Source organism: Pagrus pagrus, assembly GCF_965226575.1.
Source record: "Pagrus pagrus genome assembly, chromosome: 11".
NCBI lineage: Eukaryota > Metazoa > Chordata > Actinopteri > Spariformes > Sparidae > Pagrus > Pagrus pagrus.
In genome coordinates this window covers 11,352,274-11,365,030 of record NC_140195.1, presented here as the reverse complement: position 1 = coordinate 11,365,030, position 12,757 = coordinate 11,352,274, and the positions used below count along the sequence as shown (strand labels likewise).

Sequence of the window (12,757 nt, the reverse complement as noted above, 5' to 3'; positions counted from 1 at the left end):
GCCATAAGTAACCATGGCAACCAGCATCACCTACAGTAGGTTTCCAGAAGCATCGCGTGTAGCAATGTTGTTTATTTAGTCGCCGTACGTGCACGCATCACATCTCTGATGTGCAAGGATGGAAACACCAACACAAACACATCCATGAGAATGACAACATCAACATGCTTTTCTAAAATGAGTCACAATCCAAGGAAGCAGAGCAGTAAATGTGCATTTATGGGCACTGTTACTGCAATGGACTGGAAAAATAAATCTGGTTCTATTTTAAGAATGAAACCAATTTGTTTGTTGATTTTGATTAAATAGGTGAAATGTGAAGTGGAGTTTGCTCACTGGATTTGTTGGGTCCAGCACTCCACGAAGAATCCTGTCGTTAAAGCATTGGCACAGTGGTTAGCGCTGTTGCCTCACAGAAAGAAGGTCCTGGGTTTGTGACAGGGCCCTTCAGTGCAGAGTTTGAATCTTCTCCAGGTATTCTGACTTCTTCCAAACATTATAGGTTAATCAGTTACTCTACATCCCTGTAGGTGTAAATATACGTGTGAATGGTTGTTTGTCCCTATGTCCTATATAGTGATGTTGGCTGGGATTGACTCCAGCCCACATGACCCTGTGAAGGCAGTCACAGATGATGGATGGCTTTCTTATAAATTCAACTTGTTAGCATGTCTCAATATGTATATTGGCCATTTTCCCTTGATAACTTGATTATTACTTCACAGTTATTAAGATGTTACTACTTCATTGATTTTAAAGGATTGTGATTTAATATTGACGCATGATATACACTGTATATAGGATCAATACATTTTGGCCTGACACTGGGAATTTTATATTGCTGGCTACTTTATCGGTATCGGTGAAATTATAGCTGATAAATTGAGCCAATAATATGAAGCAACATTGCTGTCAATGACTTCACAAGTGAGACATCTACACACTCCGATACAGTAAGTGGTTGTATACAGTTTTTTTAAAATAGGCTTGTGATCCATCTATAAACACTGAAGAAGAAGAAGGAGAAGGAGAAATGCGGCATGCTGAACTGCTGTACCTGAGAGCAACTAACCGTATTTATACAGCACCTTTCAAAAAACAAAATTACAAGTGCTTTACAATAAGAAACATGCAGGAAACACAAGAAACCCAGAACTAAATATAGGACCAAGATAACAAAATAAATGTAAGAATAACAAATGAATAGCATAAGTTAAGAAAAGGCCATAAGATATAAGTGAGTTTTAAGAGGAGATTTGTTAAATTATTGGTTTTCTCATCGGCTGAAGAAAATCCATATCATAATTCCATATCTATAATTTACATGGGATAACATCATTATAATAAGATTATAAGATCTACCATTCTGTTTTTTTTTATTGAGCACAGAGTTAGACACCATCACCCAGTATATGTATATATTCATTAATATAAGCTGTAATGAAGGAGCTGATTTCTGTAACTAGTTTTCATTTCTTTAATTTCCTTTATTTTTCAGATGTCATCACAGGCCAATTAATGTGACTTTTAACACAATTCGTTTCTTTTGGGGCAAACACACACTAACCAGCCAATGAAGCAGTTTCATCCAGCTGTCAACATGTCACCTGTAACTTTCAGCACAGCTTTGTCACGCAGTGCTCTCCTGTCTGAACGCTGTTTCTCTGCGTTTCTCGGCCTGCGGCTGCCTCCAGCGTCAGTGCGCAGTTTCCAGGCCGGCTCACATGTGACTGTGGTCGCTGTCCATGGTGCTGAACCCCCCCACCCCCCCTGCTCATGTCAGATTGGTATCTGCCGGGTCGAGTGAGGACCTCACTTGTTGCACACAGCTGTGCAGATAAGACTACTCATTTCCCCCCCCCTTTTCCTACCTAAGCTTACTATGCGTCTTAAAGATTTCTTATTATACACACAGCTTTTTACTGAGGACTGGTTTGCGCATGCGAAGAGGCACGCTGAGGCCACTTGTTCCAACAGATGACCGCGTCGAGAGGCATCGCTCGCTCCTGGAGCTCGCAGCAGGTTATGCGCCTTTTTATTTACACAAACGAGACATCGGAAACAGGTAGGGCACATCCTCAGGTTTGATTTTCCTCCACGCCTCCACCCGCTACTACGTCTCACGCAACAGGCTGCATCACAAATGTGGAGTCCGCACGCTGGAGAGCAGCACCACCTGTAACTGTTGTGCTCCCGACTTCTCATGCCGACACCGAGGATGAAGAAGCAAAACGTCCGGACCCTGTCGCTCATCCTCTGCATGTTCTCCTACTTGCTGGTGGGCGCCGCGGTGTTTGACGCGCTGGAGTCGGAGACGGAGAGCTCCCGCAGACGCATCCTGGAGCAGAAGCGCAGCGAGATGAAGAAGAAGTACCGCTTCTCCGAGGACGACTACCGCGAAATCGAGCGAGTGGTGCTGCAAGCTGAGCCCCACCGCGCCGGGAGACAGTGGAAATTTGCTGGCTCCTTCTACTTTGCCATAACAGTCATCACCACCATTGGTAAGTGGATGTGATTCCTCAATCTGTGGAGATGAGGGAGACTGTTTCTCTGTGATGCTGGTGCATTTTTCTACATGTTAATTACAGGCTAATTAAAAAAACAGACAGCTCTTTGTTTTACCACCGGAGCGTTTGCTACAGTATGCGTCACACTCTCCCTTCCTCTCATTCCCATCTCTCTGCATTAAGGTTATGGACATGCAGCACCAGGCACAGATGCAGGAAAGGTCTTCTGCATGTTCTACGCTGTTCTGGGCATCCCTCTCACTTTGGTCATGTTCCAGAGCCTGGGCGAGAGGATGAACACATTTGTCCGCTATCTCCTCCACAAGACGAAGCAGTGCCTGGGCTGTCGACGCACTGAGGTGTCCATGGAGAACATGGTCCTGGTGGGCTTCCTCTCCTGCATCGGCACGCTGTGTGTTGGCGCTGCAGCCTTCTCTCACTTTGAGGGATGGAGCTTCTTCCATGCCTACTACTACTGCTTCATCACGCTCACCACTATCGGCTTCGGGGACTTCGTGGCCCTGCAGAAAAAGGAGGACCTCCAGGAGAAGACGCCCTACGTGGCGTTCAGCTTCATGTACATCCTGGTGGGGCTGACGGTCATCGGGGCCTTCCTGAACTTGGTGGTGTTGCGCTTCCTCACCATGAACACTGAGGATGAGAGGAGGGATGCTCAAGAGAGGGCGTCGCTGAAGAGGGACAGGGGCCTCATAGATGGGGCTCTGGGTCATGAACAGAGCAGAGACAGCCACAGAGGAGAGAGGACCAGGGCCAACGTGGTGCACAGTCGCAGCCATAGCACGCTCTTCCTCCCGATGGAGCAAGGGACCAGCCGCACCAACCTCATCGCCTCCCCAGCGGAGGATCAGGAGAGACAAAGGAGCCCCTGCAGACACAGGCTGCACTTTCAGATCAAGGCAGGCGGGAGCAGGCCGGAGTCGAGCCTCAGCTCCCTCTGCTCCTGTGTTTGCTACCGTTTGGGGATCTGTGATAGTCCTCTCATGTCCCACAGTGAACACCACGGCTGCCACATCAACTCTGTGTACTACAACTCAGTCTCCTACAGGATCCAGGGCTGCTCGCCAGGGTCCAGGGACAACACTGGACTCTCTTCCCCTGGAAGCACACTCTCACCCGGGCACAGCTTCCGGGAGTTCCCTCGATCGAGGAGAAAGTCGGTGTGAAGAGCGCAAACAGTATTTCTAATGACACTGTATTTTGTGTTACACCTCTTTTGTGCATGTCACAAGACACCGATTCTGTTAAATAAGTTGTGGCTGATGAAAATAACCTTATTTGTTGAGCAAGGATGAGATTTCTTATCCTCTTTTTACCATGACATGATTTATGTTAGTGATTCTGCTGTTTTCCCCCGCATGTAAGCCAAAGTGCAGTTGCATGCCACAGAGAATGTATAGCACACAATGTGAATGCATGAGTGCTATGTCAAGATGTAAAAACAGTTGTAATCTACAGTTTTAACAGAAGTATTTTGGATATAGTGCTTATATTTGACTGTATAACTATTCAATGGAAGTGTGTGACTGATCCTCAGTGGACTCCTGCTTTAGACAGAACCTAAACTATTTTCATGCCATAGCTAAAAGATGTCAGTTTACTTTTCTATTAAAAACAGCCTTAAAGAACTTTGATCAAGCACATGAGATATGTGGCTTCTTAGCTCAGTGAATTTAATAAATCCTTTTATTACTTAACTTTGGAGGGTCAGAATAACTAATGCACTCTAACGTGAAGAGATCGTGATTGTAAATAAGTGACTTTAATGGATGTAGCACACAACAGATATGTAGCAGGTTACCAGTGGACTTCCAACAATTCTGGGAGAGGTGTCACTTTCCAGCCAGTTTCCCCGTAGAGTTGGTTTGTAGTCAGATTCAATGTGAGTCTATTACAGTATTGTTTTATTAAACCAAAGGAAAAGACCTTTAAATGTGTGAGTGTGTTTATTTTAATCATAGTTCACTGACTCACGTTTCTACGAGGTTAAAGTTTTTGTGTTCGTTCGTCTTCCTCTGTTCTGTTTGGGTTTTTATCTTCAGAAACTCTCACAGATTTAGAAGAAGAAAATGACTGGCACACTGGTACAGAGGAGAAGTGTGCCAGAATTGGGTTAATAATACTACTTTTACTGATATTATGACAGGATTTATAGTGACTGGCTTAGAGAAGATGATAAACTTTTGATCTGGAAGTCAAAAGACTTGAAGATGTTCATGTTAAATGGGCAAAATCTGGTTTAAAGTGAATGTTTTTAGACATCTAAGCTACATATAACTAGGACTGCACAATTAGTTGAAATATTATTGAAATTACAGTGCAATATCCAAATCCCAAGAAGCTAAAAACAGCTTTATAATGAGGTACTGCTGCAGAGATGCCCTGCACTACCAACAAACACCCCGACAAATGTCACATTTTCATAATTTTAAAAATGAAAATGAAAATTGTAATTCAGAAATGATAATTCCCATTAATCATGAATCATCTTGCAATCACAATATCTGTCAAAATAATTTCAATATGAATTATGCAGACCAACATATACTGTAACTGTTGTTTCAGATCCACTTCAGACTGACTGCAGTAACTGAAGTTGAAACAATGCTCGAGTGTCACCACATTTCAGCCAAATCGATACTTATCAGTGGTGGGATATAACTAAGTACAGTCACTCAACTATTGAACTTGATATGTGTAAACCTTGCATGAGTTTTTTTTTCCATTTTATTGCTTCTACTTCATAAAAAAATCAGAGGCAAACCTTGTACTCTTTGACTATTACTATAGTCAAAGAGTACAACACCTTAAGTTACTTATTACATTACAGATTTAAATCTCACATACAAAACATTTGATTGTCTTATAAAACATGTTGATTGTTGCAGATTTAACTGTCTAATTTAGCTATAAAGGAGCAAAATAGGTCTAAAGTGAATGCTTCTTGCACATAAATGCACCAGTAATAACATTTTTTGACCAAATAAATACATACTGGGAACATATCAGTGGTTGGATACAACTAAGTACACCAAGTATTGTACTTGAGTAAAACCTTGAGACACTTGTGTCTTGCTTGAGTGTGTCCATTTCATGCTGTGTTTTTAACTTCTGCTTCATACATACAACTATTCAGAGACAAACCTTGTACTTAATACTCTGATGCATGTGTGTGGCAGATTTAATTACTTACTTTGTCTTATAAGGGAAGTTGATTGTTACAGACTTAACTGCCCATTTTACTAATAAAGTATCTAAATATTACAACAATAAATGCTTCTTCCAAATATGTAAATGCATCAGTAATACTAAATAAATGACTTAATATAATGAGTTATATACATGGGGTAATATGGGTTTTTTATATTGCAGTATTGCTACTTCAGTCAAGAATCTGAGTACGTCCTCCATCAGTGGAAAATCCCTCCATTCAGAGAGCCCTGGAACCGTTACTGTATAATCTCTCCTAACTCTCCCAAGTGCTCCTGTCTGTTTGAGCTATGGAGTAAATAATAAAATGGCCATAAACGATTAAAAGAAAAATCCTTCCATTGTCGAGTGCAGCCCCCAATATTTCAAGCCATTAAACGCCACAACTTCTTTAGTGTCACAAGATAAAATCACATCATGTGTCATAACGTCTGCTCATGGCCTCCGTTTGCTATTTTTAAAACCTGCTGTCGGTTTGAAATGAGGAAGAGAAATCATGAAGTCTCCGCATAAGTGTCCCCCAAGCATACATTTCAAGCCATCTGTTGATCTGCTGGAATCATCGGCTACTTTACATATAAATGTAAAACTGATTGGGCAATAGAAACTGAAATGGTGATTGGTTATGAAATACCATCTGCTCTGGCTGCTGGGGGGGTAGAGGCAGAGGCCTTTTTACTCTTTTCCTTACATTGTCACATCATGTCAAGTCATCAACAAGTCAGGTTATACAGAGTGTTTGTCCATTCAGGATTTTAATCTTTCTGTTTGATCTCATGACAGAGACAAAGGAGGAGATTTTAGATACAATAAGTTTGAAAAGGGGGCCCTCTACAGGTGGTAAAGTTGGGGAAATTTGAGAAGAGCAAAAGTCACCAAAACTGATTTAATACAGCCACTAGAGGGCAGTATGTGTCTATCATTTGAGTTAAATCAGACACAATGAACAGTATTGTGACAACATGCAACAGAAAAAGTCAGAGGAATGACTCCTAGTGTCATTTATTAAATACTTTTTACTGGCATGTTTTTGGCCTGCAGCTCTGTGTGAACAGGTTGAGCTGTAGGAAATATAATAATATAATAATTATAATTAGGTCCATAAAAGTCTAAACCTGGGACACTTGTGCTGTCAAGGGCCCCCTCATCTCTAGTCCATGCCATTACTTCAAGCAGTTCACCAGCAACATTTCAGTCTTGTCATTTTTTGTATGTATACAGTTAATTAATCCTGATAAAAGAAAATACAAAGTCTTCACAGCACACCCTCCACCCTCAGAGCATGAATTCAGATCAGGAAACAAAAGAAGCAACCTCTGCAGAGGTGCAGCAGATGTTGTGCGTACCGAATAGAAAAATCACATTATGTAAAATCAGGGTGGCAATATAATGAAAGGACAGACTACACAAACACACTAGAGGCAAAGGCATATTCACACATGGGGAGAGGCAAACAGGGGAGAGACACCGGAAGGCAATAAGAGGTCTCACAAACAGCTGTCATTTTAAAAGAGGTGAAAATTAAATCAACTGTCCAAAGTGATGGTTGTGTGATTTTACTTTTACTTACTACTTCTGATACTTGAGTATATTTAATATCAGATCAGATACTTTTAGTGAAGTTAGTATTCGTATGAGTGAGTTTCACATTGTTCAAAGTAACATTTTAACAACATATTTTTACTTACTTTTTAAAATACAGATATATGGATAAGAACTAGAGGCCAGCAACAATCAACACATCAACAATAAACAAAACAAAACAGACACATTAAAAAAATAACATTTTCTCTGTTTTGGCTCCTTGTTTTTGTTGACCATGAACATATATCCGAAATCAATTTTCATATATATTAAAGCTTTGACCCAAACAACAATTTAATTGTAACATTTTTTTTTTTTTTTTTACTGTGTTAACCTTCATCACTAAGGACGTGATCGCTCCATGCGTGCTCAGAGAAGCATGGATCAACCTCATTGGTATTGATCCTCATTAAATTTTAATCGATACCCAAACAGGGCTTGTATGTGTAGTATCAGTACTTTAAATATTGATCCGACCAGACAGAGAGCTGAATTTAACCCTTTCTAATTGGGTCTGAAATGTTATTTTATTGGCCCTCAGTGGTCAATGTAGAGCCACATCCCCCTGACCGTCAGGTATCACTGATCACAGGGCGAGTTGAAGGAAACTACAGATGTAACTCTGGGTGCGCTGCCGTACTGTATGCTTACATTATCCACAGAGCCTTTGCTCACTGACGAACCTTCTTTCCATAATTTCATTAAATAATCAATATCTGTCAAATCAACATTTGTAGCTATCATTTCTAATACAAATTAGGCTACATCCTTCGTACTGAATACATCAGTTTAAATATAAATCTTCCAGGAAACGGGTGGTACAAAGAAAGTATTGGCACCAAACCAGGACACAATTAGTTTATGTTGATGGATTACAGCAGAAAGGCCTAAACTTTTAAAACACAGAGCCTAAAACAGCTACACATTACATGGAATAGTGTGCTGGGGACAGCCACTTCACATGTTTGATGAGAGGTTTGGGTAAAAGAGGATGAGTTTCAGCAAAGTCAGAGTATAATCCAGCTGCTCATTTCTTTTTTGTCAGGTTTACTGATTGAATTTCCCATTGAAAAAGGTAGAATTCATCCTGGTTGAAGTGGACTGAAAAAGAAAGAGAGAGGTATTCCTTCTTTCCTAACAAATTAGTGTAATATAAACCCTAAGAAAATCCCCCTCGGCGACAGAAGAATCCCTTCATCTCATGTAGCCATTTTACTATCTGCCCAAATAATTTTAGGTTTTGTGAGGGTTTTTCTGCACCCAAGGACATGGATCAAAGTAAGGCGCCGGAGTACATCTCCTGCTAAAATGAATGATCTTGAAAGGGATAATCAAATAGAGACTCATCAAAATGTGAGCCGGCACTATTAGTCCGTGGAGAGATAATTATACTCCTGCAAATTAATTTGACGTGAAAAAATGTAGTCTGTTGTAAAGTAACATCTCTTGTTCTTTTATCCTGTAAAGCTGAAGGAATAGTTAGCATTTCCCGTCTCTGTCATATTTCTGTGTGGTATTTCTCCCCATAAAAACAATCTATACATACGTATATAAAACACATGTCTCGAGATGAGGCTTGCAGTGTCGCCAGAAGACATCTTGTGTGACACGGATAATGGGTCAATTTCAAAGCGTCTGTTCCATTAAGCAGCCGATGACTGCATGAAAGCATGCATCAAAAGCTTTAAAACCAAATCTTTACGGCCATCGCTCAACACACTCGCGTCGGGTCTCTTTATTGTGAGATGTGACACTGATGATCGTGAATGTGTGCTGCATACAGCCCAGGGCCCTTCATGTATTTATCAAACTGAAAACAGCAAAAAAGTTACCGATTAAAGTAAAAATCCCTCACTTTTACGCCTATTCATAAACTTTGGAATAAAAGCTATTGATCAATTTGTCTCAGGACTCATAAAGAGGTGACTTGAGTTGATTAAGTGTCATTCTGCATGGATGACTGCAGCACAGAAACAAAGCTGAGCACCTTCTGAGACATGCTGTGATGGATTGTATAAAATATCCGTCATGATGATGAATAATACGTTATGTGTTGTATAATTTAGAACGGGGGGGGCACAACAGAAACAAACATTGCATTCATTTTGTTTGCATTAACTTTCTGTGCATCATCATTGTCTTCACATGTCGATGTGGTATGACATTCATCTTAGTATTTATATTTACCAGCTGCGACATGTTTTCACCTTCTGGGTCTGTAAGTAACTGTGGCAAAGTTGGGTCATGGACAGACCCAGCGGGAACTACCACAAAAAAGTGATTTCGAGGACTTTGTCAGGTGTTTTATTTGTTTTTGTCAGATCGACCCACACTTTATGCCCCTGTTCAACATTCGTTTGGATGCAGTCAGGAAACTTCATATGTAGTTGAGATCAAAATGAAGGCCGAGTTTGAAGTTGGGTGTGATCCCGTAGTAGGATTGTGTGGCGTCTGTAATGTACCTCTTCTACAGTACTAAAATCACAATATATTTTCTGTGTCAGTCTTCACCAAGGAGAGCATGTTTTCATTCTTGTGTAACTGTGTGTATGTGGCCAGGAAGTACAAACCCTCAGATACCCATACTACCATACTATAGGTTTAGGAGTCAAACTTCAAGTTGCACTGTCAATGCATGTAACAGTGTGTGCCTTGTAAGGGTAGCTGCAATATGTACCAAAGCGTTTCAGAATGCACTCTATTCTGACTGATCAAATGTAGACTTTTGGTATAAAGCCTGCCATTGATCGCTGCTATCCGTGTGCACGACAACTTCAAAGTTATTACCCCACACGCTGAAAATGGCAAGCTACTCTGACAATTACCTGTTTGGTAACTGCACAAATGTAAAGAAGCTTGCAGCTGTTACCTCTCCTTTTGTAGGGATTTAGCCTTTTTAATGCCGCCCCATGTACATGCCCCAAGTTTTCCCCGACACTATTTCGCAGGAGCACTGTCTTTGCATCCGGGGTTGCGGACTGAGACGATTGTGATTGGTTTAAAGACATGCAAAAAAGAGTATTTTTCATTCCTCTACCCGAATAAGAATTGGTGCAGCCAGATGTTTCTCTGGTCTGGCTATGCGAGACTAGAAGCTACTTGCAATGAATAAAGGGATACAGAAGAAAAGCAGAATGATTTTAATTAACAGTAGTCCTTGCTTCTGAATTATGTGATCACTTGAATGATGCCCTTGAAGTTTTATTTACACATTCCTTGACCCGGCTCCCTAGTCATGACAAAGGAGATGGAAATGAGATGTGACTCAGCAAAGAACCTTTTTACTCATAAATCATCTCTTTATTATATGTGAAAAGTTTGATGAATACAGGCCACGGCTTCAGACAAATACATTTGTCACTGACAATGAAAATTGCTCTTTCTCTTGAACCATTTTATAATTCATGGACATGAGTCAGAGAAACTAAGAGAGAGTAAAGTCATACGGCATTGGTAGTCGCCGCTGGGAGGCAGTGACACGCTAGATGGCACACACAATGTGCCTCCTATGTTTGCCCAGCTGTAGCTTGTTTGCCACCATTACTCCCCACCTCCCCATCCTCTTTACCACTGCCACTACTGATCTGAGTATGAGATTGAGGTACAGCCACGATGAATGACAATGAGGATCTTTGTGAACACGTACCAAAGAAAGGGGCCAATATCAATATGGGATTTTTATATGCAAAGTCTTTCATCGTTCATTTCAGCACAAATGTTGACAAAGCACGCTGTAGAACGGCTCAAACAACACAGTAATTAAACACTTACTTCAAACTGATATGTGAGCAAATAAATTGGACACCGACACACACACACACAAACGCACACACGCACAAAGGACAAAATAATCACATCCATCCTGCTGAATTCTCTGCAGGAAAGTCATTAATGGTTTTAAATGAGGAAGAACTGCCACTGATACAACTGATCTGTGTGTGAAATGGAATTAGGTGGCTGAGGATGACAAGTGGAATCTTTTATAGCCAATACTCATCGCTCATTGTGCCACTGTAAATGATGCGTTTTCGTCTACTGTTCGCTGGTTAACAAATGACACTGACGGCTCATATTTTCTGCCTCCCACTGACAAATAACCAGTTCAACTCATACAATCATCTATAAAATCACTGGTACACGATCCTCTCATCTCAGCCAAAGTGAGTATCCACAAGTTAAGTAGGTACATTTACTCGAGTACTGCTGTACATGAAAAAACAACTGAAAAATAAAGGCTCCCTACAGGTCATCCGGCATAATCCATGCCTCCAGAAGCCCAGAGATCCCAAATCGATCTGAAAAGACGTTATTTATGCTCCCTTTTTAAAGCAGAAATCTTCACTGTTGCTGCCAAGCTCAAAGCGTAAGTGCGTAAAGTGGGTGTACGAGCTAGACCGTGCACAGAGAGTGTAAATAATGTCTTTTCGAGTCAATTTGGGATATTAGGGCTTTAGCTGCCACTTTCTTTAGGAGAATGCTGCAACCAACATAAAAATGTACAGAAGGTAAAAAGTAGCTCCACCTCAACTGTCTTTTAATGCGATTTATACTTAATATAATAAACTTAAAACGTAACATCAGCTTGTAAGAAATAAGGCATTGTTGAGAATTAATGTGCCCAACATTAAACTGTATAAAGTAGTTAAAATGAGCTTTAATGAAGCCTACCTCAACCTTGATCCACTACAACAGTAAACTGCTATTGACACATTAGGAAAATCAATGTTAATATTCCAGTAATATTCATCCAATCCAATAATACAATAAAATAATGTAGCAAGATATATTTTATTACAGGTTCAATTACTCTTCCTGATTAAAAATCTGGATGATGATCTGATTTTTTGGTCACTTGAGGGCAACAGAAACATGCTGTAAGCACAACATCAACATATACAGTTGACAGCTTCCTATTTAGGTACAGAGCAACAGTATTGTTTATTTGAGGGCACCAAATGATTGTAAGGCCAACATTTACTCTCCTTTTAGCTGTGTTTGTGGTTTCCACCAGCCTTGAGGGGAATTATCTGCTAAATGCTCCACTGTGTTCACCAGCTAGTCGCTAACTTTGTCAATCTGTTGTTTGTTGCTCAGCAGGTCGACAGATGGTTTTAAGAGTGTTTTATTTTGTGAAGTTGCAGGCCAGAAAAACAAACAATGAGCTGAAACATGGTTAAAAAGGTTCGGTAGGAAGAGGGGAGCTCCAGACAGAGAATTTTTGAATCGTCACCACGCAGAAATATTGACTAAAGCATTTTTGCTACGATTAATTTTGTCGTTTACTCAATTAAGATTTCAAATGCATGACTTATGGTGCAATTTCACATTGTTGTATTGCTAATTCTGCCAATAAAAAAGGATCACAATCCCGCTTCATACGGATAATATCTGCTGGTCATCAGATCAGTTGGCTCATCCCTGTAGGCTGTGTACACCCC

General features: G+C 40.6%; 1 protein-coding gene across 1 annotated transcript; it reads left to right on the top strand.

Annotated features, from left to right (window-relative positions):
- Positions 1–1,859: 1,859 nt before the first annotated feature.
- Positions 1,860–4,451, top strand: kcnk15 (potassium channel, subfamily K, member 15). Its single transcript, XM_084366162.1, has 2 exons — positions 1,860–2,501; positions 2,691–4,451. Exons 1-2 carry the CDS (start codon positions 2,204–2,206, stop codon positions 3,689–3,691), a joined length of 1,299 nt encoding a protein of 432 aa, XP_084222288.1. The 5' UTR covers positions 1,860–2,203; the 3' UTR covers positions 3,692–4,451.
- The last annotated feature ends 8,306 nt before the right edge of the window (positions 4,452–12,757 follow it).